This window comes from Pseudoliparis swirei, chromosome 22 (assembly GCF_029220125.1).
Source record: "Pseudoliparis swirei isolate HS2019 ecotype Mariana Trench chromosome 22, NWPU_hadal_v1, whole genome shotgun sequence".
Classification (NCBI taxonomy): domain Eukaryota; kingdom Metazoa; phylum Chordata; class Actinopteri; order Perciformes; family Liparidae; genus Pseudoliparis; species Pseudoliparis swirei.
Window position 1 is genome coordinate 14759328 of NC_079409.1, and position 16411 is coordinate 14775738.

A 16411-nucleotide genomic window follows, 5' to 3' on the forward strand; every position below is an offset into this window, starting at 1 on the left:
CGATTTCTTTGAGGATGATCTTCTGTGGTTTCATGTCAATCAGGCGCATTGATCACTCTTAGCCAACAGGAGGAACTCATTTTAAGGATGGGGACAGAGGTCTTGAAGCAGCAGTTGGTTTGTTGGTTTTGTTTGATAGCGCAGTAAAATGGAAAGCTGAGCAGTGTTTGCAGGGAAGAAGAGGCGAGTTGTTGGGAAGTGGACAAGCGAAAAGAATGTAGCGACAGGGAAGAAAGAAGAAAAAGAGATACGGTTAAACCAGGTTAAATAAAAGGTATTTAAATATATATCAATTGAAAATGAGATTAGATTTGTAAAGCTTCAATCTGGAATGTTGACTGACTGTCTGCCTGAGGTTAAATACACAATTACTACCTCATTAAAATGCTTTCAAACTGGTTCTATAGCCACAAACATTCACTCTCAGCCTATAAATGGCTGCAAAAAGGCACAATTCAGATACACAGGCAGCGGTAGAAAGACACATTTATTTAAGGTCCAGATATCAACACAATATATGTTATACTTGACTGTGCACTCACTAAATTGTTCTGTAATACAGTTTCATACAGGATAAAAGTACAGTGGAATAACACATCCTCACTCTTTCTCTGTGTGACGTATTCATATCTCAATCTGCAGGCAGAGACACGTATTACTAAAGCAGAGCGAGACAAGGCGTGGTCTGTTCTCTGACTGATGAATAATGCTTGTATGATGGGGCTTAAAGGTATGCAAGTGAGGCTGTAACAGCCTGTGTGAAGTGACTCTGGTCGACAGGAACTACCAACTTCCCTGGTTTTTAAATTGTTCCTATTCAAGCTTTTCAAGACTAGAAATGTTTCAACAATGTAACAAGTAACTACTATTGATTTGTTTTATGGCACGGACTTAATCAGAATTTGATTTTGCACAAAACAGAAAACAAAATGTTTGCAATGTTCATTCAGTCCAGAATTAAATCATAAAAGACCTTTTATTTCCCCCATATTTCCAAAGACACCTACACCTCAATAACTCTCTGAACCCAGACAAGAAATAGTTCCAGCATGCAACTCTGCAGGGTGATGGACGTCTTGATATAATAGTTTGAAGTTTTGAGTGAAACATTTTTTAGTTTCCTGGGGAGAGTGAGCCAGATGAGCGGTTGCCAGGCAATCAGCAAAAACTCCAGGGGGTTGCTGTTCGCGGACGAGAAATAGTCCGGTTACAGAATCGACCCACTTCAGATTAAACCAGACCACCAGTGAGTGAGCTTTGAGGGTGTTGGTCGCCAGACGTCGTTTCCTTTGGACTAAGCCAGGCAAAGTGTTTTTGTGTTTCTGGTCTTTGTGATAAGATAAGTTTCCCAGCTGCTGGTTGTAATTTCACATTTACAGAAATGGGAGTGGTATCGATCTTCACATCTAACTCTGCACAACAAAGTCAATAAGCTGTCATTCCTTTAAAAAACAAAATGGCTAAAAGTTTTTCTGTCAATTTGTAAGCTGAACTTCTCTGTGACTCTCCCACTGAATCATCTGATCCGGCACTCTCAGTAGTTTGATCCCGTCTTCTCGGCGAGCGAATGGAGAGGTAGAGTGAAATAAAACTGCTGGTGGTAGCGCGGTGTCAGTTGTCCGCTTTGAGGCCGCCCGTGAGTCTCCACAGGGAACAATACTTGGTCTCATAAGCTTTTTGGTTGGCACACGTTGCAGAGTTACTGAATGCCGAACTTTGTCTCCAGCTCCTCGGCTGCTTGGCCCAAGTGCATCAGTCTCAGTTTGTCCAACAACTCGTGCAACAAGGGCCAGTGCAGCATTCTGCCTCGACCTCCTCCACCGGCACGTGGCCCTCTCTCGGCCCACAGCCTCAGCATCTGGTAGTTAGCCTCGCGGCAGGACCGGTGATCCGTCTCGGCTTGTTCGATCTCTGTATCCTTCACGCCGAGAGAACGCACCAGCCGCTTCACCTGCGGCACGGGAACCAGATCCAGCACAGTGTAGATCAGGTCAGGGACTGCAGGAGGGAAGGAGAGGGAGGGGGGGGGGTGTTGAAGGGGAGAAATACAGGTTAGTACAATAGATTCCTGTATCCTGCTGCTATGTAAAGTATAAAATACACTCACTCCTGATTTCCAGGGGGACACAGTCGGGCAGATTGGATGACTCCTGTTCACTGGCATGACTTTGGGGAACAGCCCAAACACTCATGTCCACTGAAGGTTCCTCACTGTGAACCAGGACTTGCTATGAGACAAGGGCAGATTAAAAGTGGCTGTCAACGGCGCACATCCAGCAGAGAAAAAGTAGCCACCAGTGTTGTTCACAAGAAACACTTTGAGGGTCTCAGCCATTCATCGGAACCGACCCAGTTTACTCGAACCAGTCTCGATCTCAGACAAAAATAACTCTGGGTTTGACTTCAAGACGGCCATGTCGGCAAGGGTACCGCTCAACTCTCTGTGCGTCGATGTGTTTGTTATCATCATTACGGTGATCGCTCAGACAAAAAATACCCAAACTTTTATTTTCTCAAGACATTTCTCATGGAACACTGATACAAACACACACATATGAAGTATACGACAATAACATAGGGGAAGAGGAATCTTGACTACAACACTGAGAACCACAGACTGTTGGATCGGTGTACCTCGCATGAGTCCGGGGAGACGTCCGATGGTTGGGTGGTGAGTTTCAGCAACTTCTTCTTCGTAGACCGTTTTGTGGCCACGTGGGTGATGAGGACCACCAGCATTAGCGAGACTACAGTAACAACTACAACTCCAGCAATTATGTTGATAAGATGTTCATCAATTTTAGGAGCTGCATAAGGATCCGAAGAGGCACATAGGGAAGAAGACATGAAGATGGATGCACGTTAAAAAAACAATCACGTTTTCAGACTGAACGACATTCTGCTGCAATGAAACAAAACAAAGAACCCACATCTATAAATAGAAGTGATCGACAAAGAGGCTGCCTGGACCGAGGAGTTGAACATGATTCGAGTTAAATTGAGTTTCTGCTCAAACTGACACATTTGCCTATATTGATAGAATTATCTTCCTGGCTACAGTAGCTAGCTGTAGCGTTACGGGTCTGAAGGTGCCGACTGAAACTGCACAAAGAAGTGGCCGTTATGCAAAGTTGTGTATGTGTGTACTTGCTCTATAACAAATGCTCTCTTCCATATACACACACAGCGTGTGCACACATCTGCACACTCTTTTGCACAAAATATGTACTTAATTCAAAAGGTATTTGCTTATATGATTTGGCTAAACAGGCCGTGTATGATTAATTGGTATGATTAATTGCCCTTAAATATTTAGAGACAAAACATTTTAACTTAGTATTAACATTAATTAATATAAAATGTAGATTTAAAAAAAAGATAAAACCATCTGGTTGGTCCATAAGACAGTGAGCCGATGTTCATGTCAGACAGCTGTTCCAACACCTGGATAACAACGTCACGACAGTGCAGCTGTAGTTCATTGAACATCATAGAAAACACAGAATAAAACCAGGTCTTGTATAATTCATAGTGCCAGTGTATTAACGCTTCCGAAAAGCTGGTCAGATAATCACGTCCCTGTCACAAGAGCTCACCTATTGTATTCAGAGAAGAGGGGTCTGAGCAGTGATGTTTGCACTCAGCGGTACAACTGTGAGGAAAAGAGAGGACATTTTACAACATGAAGGGGGAAGTAGCACGTCTTAAGAGGAAGTAATTCCCACAAACACTGACAGGCCTTTTTCAACACAGCCAGAGTTCAAACAATTGAATATTAATACGATAAATATGGTTTCACAGGTGATACTCCACTGAAAACTGGTACCAGTTGAAAGAAAAGTGAAGCTAAGAGAGTAGCTAAGGATTGTGGTTCCTCTGGGCTCCACTACCATTTCCTCTTTTAACAGAGAGAAATATCTTTGTCTGTCCACCTACTTTACAATTTACTCCACGAATACTAACTGGACCCATTCCTCACTGAACGAAAGACTTTGAAGGGATGAACCTGATTAGAGTTTCTAGGCTGCCACTTTTATATTTCACTAATAATTACCTTTTCTAATGCCTTTGTGAGCCTTTTACCATGGAAAAGTTTAAAAGATATTTTTAAAAATCTACCGTAGGACGACAAGACTACGGGGTCCTGTCTCAGTGAACCAGGCATACATTGGGTAACACAGAGGCCCGACATGTTTAGTAAATGTTTAAACACCAGTCACCCAGTTGCAGTGTGTCGTAACTTCTCTCTTTTGTTGCCAACAAATGGAAAGATTTAACAAAGGCGGAAGTGAGCCGCAAGTTTCAATTCAACAAACCAACTTCCCCATAAGAAGTCTAAATAAGAGCATCCCAAATAGCAGGATGGGACCAATGACTGTACACAAGCTCATATACACTCATTCATATATACTCACTTGTTGCAGGGTTTACACTTGCCCTTGGCTTGGTAGTAGTTCTCTGTACATTGACACACGGTGTTCTTCTCTGCTGTACCTGTGCACAAGAAACATTATATTTAAACTAGACTGAGGAAATACTTGAGCCACAGAATGAATACAGAAAATTATTTTGCATGGGGATAACTCAGGTCTCGTATAACATTACCAGGTGTTAAGACTCACATGTTTCCTTTTCCTTTTCCTTGTCCTGTCCACATTGTGTACATCTGTGACACTCGTATGTTTCCGAGTCGATGTGAGACTTGTAATAACCGGCCTCACAGTGACACACTGCGTTTTGCGGTCTTTTACATGGTGATACCTCCACTTCATGCTTCGATGCTGCAGAGAAGTTGAAAAGGTGGACAAAGCGAACCATAACCTAACGCCACGCTGACCAGAACAAGAAGGCCATGTTGCCGTACCTTTGCAGCGCCTGCAACTTAGACAGTTGGGGAAGAAGTTCATCTGGTCTGTGTATTGTCCTGCCGGACAGGGTGTGCAGGTACTTCTCTGACCCGTAGCATTACACTTCTCGACAAGCTTAAAACCTGGAAGACACGGCCGTCACATGTAAACACAGCTACTTTGCAGAATGGATGTGACAGTAGAAGAAGAAGTCTCTGCCTGTGTGTTGAATCCTGCGCATTGTGCTGAAGGCCACACAGTACCTGGAGAGCATCTGTTGCAACAGATTCCCTTTTCAGTGGGATAGTCCCCATGTGGACACATCTGCTCCTCTGAAGGCTCTAACAACGTCAGAGTGGGGATGAACATGCACTGCAACACACAACATACAATGAATATACATGGAAAAGCTGTTTGTCCGTCACAGGGAAGTTGTTTGTGTATTTAGTGAGTCACTTAAGATGTTCTCACCATGAGGAGCAGCAGTGTTGTGCCAACAGGGTTTGTTTTTTCCCATCTTCCCCTGTGTCCAGCTCCCTCCATTATCTTACAGGTTTGGCTCAATCCATCTGAAGAGACATGAAAGGAAAGCCAACTTTAAAACAACTCGAACAGCCAGTGCTATAACTCACAGGTCTTGGGTATTACAGAGTCCATTTAGCTGAGTGACGGACAGACGGCATGCTCTGGGCCCTACACTATTCATTCAAACAAATAATTGAATGTCTTTCCCGTTGTATTCCCTGACGTGTAAACATGGTCAGCTCGGGCTGTCGATGAACACGTCAGGCGTCTCCACAAAGAATCACACAAAAGCTCTACTTTCAATCTCGTGTTTACCAGAGACGTGCTCATAAGTTTTTGAGAAATAAGTTATTCACCATGAAAAAAGCATTAAAAAACACTAATTCACAAAAGAAATCACTGTTGAATAAAACCAAAACAACAGATTATCTGACTAACCGACTCAGAGGTGGCATCTCTGGGACAGAAATGTTAAAAAAATGTATGTACAAACAGTTAGGGCTGCAAATAGCGAGCGTTTACATTGTTAATTAATCTGTTAAATTTAGTTTAAAATATTGATCAACCTTTTCCAAAGCCCAAGATGACATCCTCAAATGTCTTGTTTTGTCCACAACTAAAATATATTCAATTCCCTCTCATAGGAGAACAGAAACGAGAAAATATGCATTCATTATTATCATGACATGTTACTAACTATTGATGTTTTACAAAGCTAATGCACGGTTTCTTATTCGAGCAAAGTTGTATTGAATAATAAATCTAAATACAATCATGTGCAGATAATCCTGCTAGGGCCCATTGTTGGCACACAAGGACAACAAGGGCCTTAAATGTCAGTGTTTGATGTGCTTTAGTGGTGCTTATTCCCATTTACTGTTTACAAATTACTACAAACCATTTTCTCTAAATATTTCCAACACGTTTCCTAAAAAGAGTTTTTCCACATACATCTATCTAACCAGCATGTTTTTTGTTGTTTTTGATTCAACTGCTGAGGTTTTGAGTCATCCATCTCTGATGGTGGTCAAGGAAATTTCATTTGAGGCGTTTATTATTCGTCAGGATCAACAACAAAGGCACTACTCTATGACAAATACATAGTTAATATGAAAACAGAACTTTTAGGTGGTTTTCTCAACACATAATCAGACAAACCAAAACCATCTGCAAAGAGATAAGCAACAACTGCTGATTCATATCTGGATCAAAAGCAAAATGCACTGCATTTTATTTTGTTTAAATAAGACATATTATCATATAACTTATTTGAAAACAAAGGAAAGTTCTTGGCAGACTCTTTAAAAATGTTAAATGCAGATTTTCCTCTGCTAGAAATAACACTTTGTGAGTTATTGAAGGGGATTTAACAAACATTACAAAACTAAAGTCAGGCTAGTTTATTGAATATGTAGGCCTACAAAAGTTAGTGAAGAAAAAAGAATTTATTGGTCTCCAGACAATAGAATTAAAAAAACGACTGTTGCATATTTAGAGCCACTTGTCGGCAGCTTCGCGCCTCACTTCCCGGTCGCAGTGATTTACCGATTCACTTGAAAACTTATAAAAGTCAATCCGACAAATTGCATGTGAGTAGATAATGTTGAAGTGCGTGAGAACTAAATCTACGAAGTTTTTTTCTTGCCCGTCTCGCTGGTTTCGGTTTTACTGACCACACAACGCCCACCAGAGGGTCTATCTGCGGTCTACTTCCCGCGGACTGACACGCACTTCACCACTTACCTGGACCACCACTGTCGCACCGAGGGGTATCTCTTTCACTCCGGGGCCATACCTCGACATGAATGTTCATTAAATTGAACACAACTATGTTTATTTATTTATTGTTTCGAGGGAAGAGCGACCGCTGCCCCTCTCGACTGAGCACGAGCGACTGGGGGCGGACTCAGACGGGAAACAGCTGCGTCACGTGACCATTTCAAGGAATTGTACGGTGAGACTTCTCCGGGCCCAAACACGCTCACCCATTGGCTCCACGTGCAGACAGGCCCGCCCATCAGTCTGCAGGTGACTCACTGGCAGACGGTTACGTTCATGCATAATGAGTGCTCGTCATTGATCTTATCCATTAATGTTGCATGTTGACCTTAAATGAACCCTGAATTCTTTTGAAAATAATCTTAATATATTTTTTGCAGTTAGAACTCATACTTAATAAAGTTCTAATTTAACGTTGACACTGTTTCCTTTTGAGCAAGTAAACCAACAGCATGCATTGCTAACACATTCATAGGTCTGTACAATATGTTCTTATAAATCCCCAATTATTAGGGGCTACAATAATCACTTCAAACTCGTGAATTTTAAGAAATGGCATTTTAAAGCATTGTTTAATTAAGAAGATTTAATATACTAAGGAGGATACATTAAAGACACATGGTGAGAATTCCCATTTTCATATAGAGTAAGTGCAGACAATGAAGTAAGTATTAGTTTTACTGTAATTGTGGGCCCTGTATTTGAAGTATGCTGGTACTTCAGCAGTGTCGGCTCACGTGACTTACACTAGTCTGCATGTAAGAATTCAGTCAGCAGAGCAAGACAAGAGCTTCCTCAGAACAACCACATCCTTCCTTTTCAATGAGCAAACAAAAAAGTGTCTTCATTTCTGTCTCTCTGGCAGTCTCATGCACTCTGTCAAAAACTAAATGGCCCACATAGTATACAGACACTTTAAATATGTGTTTTTGTACATGCACATGCAAACTGATGAGTTTCATACCACCTGTGAGGACGAAGCTGCATGTGGATTTTGTGTTTCAAAACAAGTACGAAAATAAAAAACAAGTTTTTTTCTTCTTCAGTATACTACCTCAACATGTTCCTGACAAGTTCTACTCAAATGTATTCGTCCTTTCGGTCAAGCCAATACTGAAACCTCTAGATAAGCTTGACCAGGTTTGTTCTCAGTCACTTCCGACCGGTTGTAACGCTCAGTCATCTCTCTTCCAGTCATCCCTGTACTTTGTGTTTTAGAGGCAGCCCCTTTATGATACTGCCTCCTCACCCGAGGCCCCGTTTCACAGTTGACAGGAGGTCGCGTGTTGTGAGACGAGCGTCACATGACAACTGAATGTTGCACGTGGGAACGGCTGCCACTCAGCGTCTAATTCAGTTTGTGATTAGGGTGTTTCTGATGTGGATGTTTTTTTTAAAGACACTGGTGGTGAATAAAAATAAGTGTTTGGGAAATATCTTCACACAAATGCAGATTAGCTGGTCATCACTAATCAACTGAAGACACCAGAAAGTCTCACACTTACATGTATGGGGAATAGAAGACTTCCTCAAACGCTCATCACTTGGTTTATTGACCGTTCAGTGGACAGAGCTCCCACAGGGGAAGCAGTTAGGAGTAATTCAAACAGTAATATGGTGCAAGCCACTACATATGAAGGCAAGCACATCAGATCATTCACAAAGGTATATTGTCACAGAGCGATAACGAGGGACCCAAAGCACGACTCACGAGATAGAGGTAACAAATAATAATCCTTTTCTAGAGTATCGGAACAGAACAGGCGGAGACACGGTAACGCACCACAGAACTTTGACGGGCTTGGTCAGAAAAACACAAGACAATCTGTCAGAGGACAGGTGCAGGTGAAGGGCCCTAAGTAGTGAGGGACTAATGAGGGAATGGGCTGCAGGTGAGATGGGATGAGGACCAGGTGAAGGGAACGATGGACAATCAGGTGAGGATGACAGGATCTGGAATGACATGAGGGCGACATGATTAATGAATAGAATATAAGTTCATTTTATTATTATTATTATTATTGAATATTTTTTGTTTGTTTTTCTAGAATAAGATATATACTTTTATTAAGAACACACTCCAGATTAGAGGGTGTCGGTAATGCACCCGAACGATGTTTGCCAACCGCCATAAAGAAGAAGAAGAAGAAGAAGAATGACATAAGAGGTCGTAAAACAGGCAGACAGGATGAAAACAACTAGTAAGAGAAGGAAGGTGTGTAACTGTTACATATATCTTGATATCTGAATTTCCGCCTGATCAGATGACTGATGTCACTTCTGGTATTTGTTATGTTGAGATCTGTTTTTATTGTTCACTCCTGTGTGTCATAAGTTTGCAGAGCAGCTCATCAGAATAATGTCGTTTCCTGGTATAATGTTTATCTCCATAACAGCTTTCTGGAACAGGAGGGTTTGAAGTCAAATATACTGAAATGACCTTGTCATGCAAGTCTAAGAAAGAGAGAGATGAATAAAAGAGAGAACCAGAGGGAGAAATAGAAAGAGAGATTGTCTGCAGCCAAAAGATAGATTTCTGCTGAAACGAGAGAGATGGTGCCTGTGGAAAGAAGGTGGAGGCTGAAGAAGCGCATGCTGTTGTGCACGGAGCCCGGGGGTCGCAGCGAAAGACAGAGACAGGATGAGAGAGCGCGACGGAGAGATTTCTACAACACCGTCAAGATGTAGTCTTTCATTATGAGTCATCTCTGACTCTTTACGAACTATCCCGTCACACTTCTGGTCCCCTGCTCAGTCTCCACTCAGAGGGTCCCAGGGCACATCTTGTCTCACCTTCTCGTCCACGGTAAAAAACTCTTTCAACCCGTAGCTGTCCGTCTAACTTGTGTTAAAGCTTCCTATAATCTCTAATTAAAAGTTATAAACTGTTTGGATTAATAAAAAGCTTATTTTACTTCTCAGTACTATCTAAAAAGTCCATGTAAAGTATATTTTGCAGCTACAGAGCAAATCCTGTGTTTATTATGACATGTGAATGCTATAAAGCGCAACAGACCTTTGTCATTTTTTTCTAAAGATGCATGTTGTTTCACTCAGGGTCTGTTTTGTGGATATCATATAAGTGATCAAATAAATTGTTGTTTTCCTCCACCTCCTCATCCTCATCCTCTTTTTCTTCCTTTGGTTTTCTTCTTCCCAGATGCAGCCGCTCTGTTATTTAGTTTTTACTTTCCTGTGCAGTGTCTCTTTCCTCTCTCCTGTGCTTTCCATGCACTGCAATAAAACACAATATGCATGGCCAGTGGACCGACCCTGGTTCTGCTGTAACATGTGCCCACCAGGTACCGTGCTACTGCTTCTTTTTGTCTTGATAGATTCCAAAATGTCATTACAAACAGGTCATATTATTGTATTATTCCAGGTAAACGTATGGTGCGAACGCGTCCATCCAGCTCTTGTGAAATTGAGTGTGAACTCTGCATCGGTGACCGATACATTGATACCTACAACGACAAGCTGAACTGCAAAATATGCAAAAACTGTTTGAAACGTGAGTAATTTTACAGCTTTTCTCTTGTTGGGGTGTTAAGTATATAATACCTGCAATGTGAAAATCCTACTTATATACATATAACTGAAACAGTATTTGTGACAAATGATACCACTATTTTTATTTACGATAAATTAATATGAATGAAATATGGTTATTAGACTCTTATCATTATTAGAGGGGTTGAAGCAGAATACTATAAACAGAACCACAGAGCAGATGCCATGTGTACTGGTTTTGATTTTAAGTGATTAAATATAAGTATAGCAATAACACATGTGTGTCATATGCTTTGAGCGTGACATAATGTGAGTTGTGGAATGTAACCAGTCCGGTTACAGCATAAGCTCTTCCCGAAGATGGGCTGTTGTTACTCAACTCTGTCTAAAGATGATGATTTCAGAGAAGTCTGTCGATAGAGACCTCGGGTCACATGTGCGAGGGGGTGTCCCGTTATGCGTGATATGCTGGGATACAGTCAGAGAGAGATTAAAAGGAGGAGGGGATTTGGGGGGGTCTGAGAAACCAGCTCAGGAGGTTATTTAGGGTGGGATTCGGCAGCAGTAACAACACGATCATTAGCACAGCCCTCTAATTGTGGTAAAGACAGGCGGAGGATCATAAATCAGACCGTTGTCATGTCGGTGGCAGAAAGAGAAAAACACAGTAAAGTGAAACACATCGAAAAGAGCAGCAGACACGAGAGTCATGAGAGCCGATGTTATTGCTCAGGTCTCGGCCTGGTGAGCAAAAACACCCCATTGTGCTTTTTTGTCAGCAAACACAGAAGTGACAGAAAGTACATGTGATGCTTTTGAACTCTATATTTACAGTTTTGAATTTGCAATACCTTTACGCTGGGTTCTGTTTTCATTGTACGTTCATACCCTACAATAATACAGTGGAGGCATCTTCGAATGATACCAATTGTTTGTCATTGTACTATTTCGGACCTTCATGGGACAGGAGAGTGAAGTTTGACCCTGCCAAAGGCCTTCTGCTGCATGCCGGCTACAAAACCTTCAGATTGAATGTGACCTCTCAGTGAAGAGGACACCTGCAGAATGATTTATTATCTGTTCTAGCGTAGACAATCTGTTGCCAGCATTGGGAGACATAGTATAGCCAAGGCAATAGTGACTGATGATAAAGCGTGTAAACTTTGTAAAATGGATTTTGAGGTTATAAATAGCTTCATACACTCGACATGTGCGGTCACATTCCTGTACAACATTTAACCACTAAGATCTGAAGTTGTCTCTGAACTATATGACCCTAAATTACACAGAATTATGACCGGCATAGTCAGCGTTTTTTAAAACTATATTAAACTGGTTTATTAAAACAAATGGTCTGTAATGACTTTGGCTCCAAAGGACTCATGGGTCGGTTTTTCTCTGTTTATTTGTGAATTGGTTTTCAAGTATGCACTTCAAGCCGTTATTCTGAATGAAAGTAAAATGGGTCATCAAAGTGAAATTCATTTCCTGAGAACAGTTGTGACTTTCTCTAAAGAACCGGTATCAAAAGCGATAATATAACTGTCTTATGACACTAAACCAAAATCTATACCTGCCGTGCCCAGTTTGTGACTCATTCTCTGACATGTGTCATGTTTACCGGCCACCTTTGTGCATATGTGTCACACATGCTAATATACTCAGAATTATGATAAACTTTGATAATTTAATGACGGTTGTTGTTTTTTTACAGCAAACATGGAGTATAGGTTGCACTGTAACGCCACTCATAACGCTGTGTGCACATGTAAAGCTAACTACAGATGCAAAGACCAATCCTGTGAACAATGTGTGCCGATACCATCCACCACCACCAAATCCACCTTCCCTCCATCCACTCCAGGTACCTGAGAGTCAGCTACAGCATTACATTTGAAAGACTACATTTACTAAGGGACAACATTTTTCCATACTGTTTAAATGTATATTTTTGCAGACTTTTCTAACAGGATGAAAGGTTACCATGAAAATATGATGCCTGGTTCAGCATCAGGTGCACCACAACCAACATCTCTTGTGGGTCATGTGGTGCACCCAGAACCACATTTACCTGTGATGTCAGAGTGTACAGGTTGAACCAATCACCTTTAGCCGGTGAAAAATAAACAAGATTCTGGGCTGATTTGCTACTTGAAGATATACAGCCAGCCATTGATCACCAGAATTTGTCATTGGAAACAAATCTCTGCGTATCACTGCTGCTATTGCTTGAGGAGTGGTAACAACTATACATCTCAGTAGATTTTAGTTCAAAAACATCGACCATACAGTCAATGTAATCCACTAGATATTCTAAAGCTTATCTAACACATGTGTGTCTGTTAAGAAAGGGTCAAGAGACTACTTGTCTCTTGGCCCTTAGTCAAACCCATAGTCTGTTTGTCTGATTAACCCACTGGGGGCTACCTGCAGTGAACGCCTTCAGATGAAGTGAGCGACAGCTGGAGAACTAAGCGGAGCATGAGCAGCTAAAGCTCAATGCTTATGTTGCTCTGCGTCGACTGGATGTGGAAACAGGCAAAAGGATATTCAGCAGTCAGTTTTAAATGGTGTAATATTTCCATTGAACTATGAAATATGCATGCATTGGGCTGATATGTTGTCTTTTTAATCTCTTCCCCTCCAGTCTTGAAACCAGGAGCCCTCACAACGGTCCGGACACCTTCTCAACCAATCAGAGGTTCGGTGCAGTTCTGTGTGTGCCAGTTAAAAAAAGAGGAAATAATGGATTTCTCCAGTGAGGGTTTATCTCAATCTTTCAAAAATGTCTCACTTTCACATTCTTCCAGATACGGTGTGGTTCGTGGTGATTATCACCCTCCTGTGTGCAGGAATCACAATCGCTGTTGTAACAAAAATCAAGCCCTTTATGTTCTGGATCAAATCCAAACACGGTTAGTGAGTTCTCATTATGAGGCAGATTTCCTGCCGCAAAGTACAAACACAGGAAATACACTGAGCATTTGAATTTTTTTATTTTATAATGAGCACAAATTTTAATTTAAAAAAAATAAGATCTGAAGGGATTTTTACCTCATATTTCAATCAAATCCATAAGTTGCTGCTTTTCTTTTTTTGCTCAGGCTACCGTTTGGCTCGAGACTCTCCATCGGTGCCATCAGGCTCCGAAGAAGTATCCACGCCTGTCCAGGAAGTGCTTGGGAAATGTGAAGTATGAGCAAGGACTTGACAGGCAAACATCTCCCGTTGCTTTGGACATTGATGACGAATGGGGCCAACGTTACTCGGCCCCGTGCTGACGAACGCAACCACGGGAAACTTTTGTCTCACGACATCTGTGATATTAAGATGATACAAGTGTATGAAAACACAGATTAAGAATCTGAAAGACAATGAACATACCGAATGGGAGGGGTTGTATTGGACTTGCAGGGGTTTGAGACTGTGCAGTATGTTTCTAAATGCAGGTATGTACTATTGTACACAAAGGTTAGAGACATTTCACAACTTAACATTTATAGATGTGTAGACATGAATAGACTTTTCAGATAATTCATATCAAATGTGAATGCATTCATACTTTTCTTTCTATATTCTAAACAAAATTGTGTTTATAATCAAAATGTTAAAATACTTGAAAGCAACCTGACAGGGCTTATTAAAGAGTATTTACATTATTGTTTGAATAATAACTTAAAAAGCAGACCACCCTCCGGCTGTTCCTCCCAGAGTTAAAGTTTGTGGTGTGTTTTCTTGGAACCTGCAGATGAAACTGTCTCTGCAGGGCAGTGAGATCCATTTACAGTTTGCAAAAGCCAGAGATGGATCTACACTGGTGCGTGGTTTTACAACTCCTTCCTTTATGTGTCTGAATAGTCTGGATGTTACCACCAGCACAAATTGTGTTGGTTTTCTTCATAGTGACTCCACTTTGGACATGTGGAAGTATTTCCCCTGCTCCTGGGAGGGAAAGAAAACACTGTCAATCTTTCTGCTCCTCTCCTTCTCAGAGAGATGGATGCTGGGAGAAGATGTGGGAGACAATTGCAGGATCTTGTTTCTCGTCTTCTTCACTACTCACTTCTTCGGTTATCTTCCCACATTCAATTGTCGGTCCAACTTGGCCTGTAAACTGACTGAGCAAGATGAGGAGGACCGTCCCTGGATTGTGGACATGGACTGGACCTACAGAGACCAGAACAGACCAAGAGTGCACTTAAAGGAAGGTTTTAATTTACCTGTAAAGGTACATTAAATTATAGTTTACTAAGTCACAACTCAAGACTCATTACAGTAACACAACTGCATCTTTTACATGTTTATGTTTTATTTTCTTAATGACGCCACATAGTGAGCCAAGTATTTCACATGAAAGTCTTCATTTCACTCATCGGTACCCAGATTGGCTGCTGACAGGAACGGTGCTTTGCACTGAGTGAGTCTCTGGGGTGCTGATGAGTTGAGTTGGTTGTCTTGTGAGAAGCATCTCTTTCTCCCTAAAGAAGAACGTGTCCATCAGTGTGGTGCAAACAAAAGAGGAATACATTATATGGTAAAGGTTGGAAATTAGCTACTTACCTTATTGCATACGTTTAGAATAGCTGTAAAACAATAGATACATGAATTATTAATAGGAAGTTTCTTTACACACCGATGATGAATAAACATGTATATGATGTATAAAGCAACTAACAGTCTACAAAGCTCATAGGACATTTCAGGATACTGTTTATTGTATCCCAGAAGGGGCGTGATCATAAAGTTCAAGGGGTTCGATTGATTAAACTGAACCCGTCCTGGGTGTAAACCACCACACTATCTTGTTTGAAACATGTTTCATCTCTGGAAACATACGAGCAATATGGAGCAGATTAGATATTGTATGGCCGAGTTAAATCAATTTACAAAATTCAAAATGGCTGAAAATTTAAGGAGTCGAAACTTATGCTAATAAGTAAGTTATTTTTTGTAGAATAGGTCCAAGCGGTCATGTTGGGCAAATTTCTTCTTTAAAAAAAATATATATATTTTATTAGTGTTCAGAATCTCCATCCATCCATTCTCATCCGCTTATTCCGGGGCCGGGTCGCGGGGGCAGCAGACCCAGCAGGTTGACCCAGACTTCCCTCTCGCCCGCAACATTTTCCAGCTCATTCTGGGGAATCACGAGGCGTTCCCAGGCCAGCCGGGAGATGTAATCCCTCCAGCGTATCCTGGGTCTTCCCGGGGTCTCCTCCCAGTTGGACATGCCTGGAAAACCTCTAACGGGAGGCGTCCAGGAGGCATCCGAATCAGATGCCCAAACCACCTCAGCTGACTCCTTTCGATGCGAAGGAGTAGCGGCTCGACTCCCTCCTGATGTCCGATGTCCGAGCTCCGTACCCTATCTCTCAGGCTGAGCCCGGCCACCCTACGGAGGAAACTCATTTCGGCCGCTTGTATTCGCGACCTCGTTCTTTCGGTCACTACCCAAAGTTCGTGACCAAAGGTGAGGATTGGAACGTAGACCGATCAGTAAATTGAGAGCTTCCCCTTTCGGCTCAGCTCTCTCTTCACCAAGACTGACCGGTACAGCGCCTGTTTTACTGCTGCAGCTGCACCGATCCGCCTGTCGATCTCCCGCTCCATCTTTAGTTTAGTCACATTTCGAGCATGTTACATTGTTGATTTGTTCACGGCGAATGATCAAACTTTGCTGATTCTACGACTCGCCGCAATTCAGCATGTTGTTACGAGCTTCACAGGGAAGCATTATCAAGGTCTTTGTT

The 16411-nt window shown here is 41.7% G+C and overlaps 2 protein-coding genes across 5 annotated transcripts; one reads left to right on the top strand and one right to left on the bottom strand.

Moving 5' to 3' along the window:
* Window positions 1-469: 469 nt before the first annotated feature.
* tnfrsf1a (tumor necrosis factor receptor superfamily, member 1a) lies at window positions 470-7261 on the bottom strand. Its single transcript, XM_056445137.1, has 10 exons — window positions 7116-7261; window positions 5319-5416; window positions 5111-5219; window positions 4865-4990; window positions 4623-4781; window positions 4416-4494; window positions 3597-3652; window positions 2635-2807; window positions 2108-2228; window positions 470-1998 (listed from the first exon to the last, which is right to left on the bottom strand). The coding sequence occupies exons 1-10, from the start codon at window positions 7183-7185 to the stop codon at window positions 1700-1702; spliced, it is 1290 nt and encodes a 429-aa protein (XP_056301112.1). The 5' UTR covers window positions 7186-7261; the 3' UTR covers window positions 470-1699.
* A 2050-nt stretch (window positions 7262-9311) lies between these two features.
* cd27 (CD27 molecule) lies at window positions 9312-15223 on the top strand. 4 transcript variants are annotated; one of them, XM_056445172.1, is made up of 7 exons: window positions 9316-10662; window positions 12376-12525; window positions 13309-13362; window positions 13472-13576; window positions 13766-13854; window positions 14410-14478; window positions 14654-15220. In XM_056445172.1, exons 1-7 carry the CDS (start codon window positions 10542-10544, stop codon window positions 14777-14779), a joined length of 714 nt encoding a protein of 237 aa, XP_056301147.1. In that variant the 5' UTR covers window positions 9316-10541; the 3' UTR covers window positions 14780-15220. The 4 variants fall into 4 exon arrangements, 3 of the variants coding, with proteins under 3 accessions (XP_056301148.1, XP_056301147.1, XP_056301149.1); XM_056445174.1 differs by having other exon boundaries at window positions 9318-10662; window positions 14565-15221; XR_008835468.1 differs by having other exon boundaries at window positions 9326-10662; window positions 13766-14110; window positions 14654-15216.
* Window positions 15224-16411: the final 1188 nt, after the last annotated feature.

Coding starts and splice junctions, on each gene's coding strand:
- tnfrsf1a (XM_056445137.1), bottom strand. CDS start 7,185: ATGAACATTCATGTCGAGGTATGGCCCCGGAGTGAAAGAGATACCCCT. Junction 4,495..4,622: donor GGAAAAGGAAAAGGAAACAT/GTGAGTCTTAAC, acceptor TCTTGTGCACAG/GTACAGCAGAGAAGAACACC. Junction 3,653..4,415: donor AAGTGTAAACCCTGCAACAA/GTGAGTATATAT, acceptor TTTTCCTCACAG/TTGTACCGCTGAGTGCAAAC.
- cd27 (XM_056445172.1), top strand. CDS start 10,542: ATGGTGCGAACGCGTCCATCCAGCTCTTGTGAAATTGAGTGTGAACTC. Junction 13,577..13,765: donor CTGGATCAAATCCAAACACG/GTTAGTGAGTTC, acceptor TTTTTTGCTCAG/GCTACCGTTTGGCTCGAGAC. Junction 13,855..14,409: donor AAGTGCTTGGGAAATGTGAA/GTATGAGCAAGG, acceptor TGGAACCTGCAG/ATGAAACTGTCTCTGCAGGG.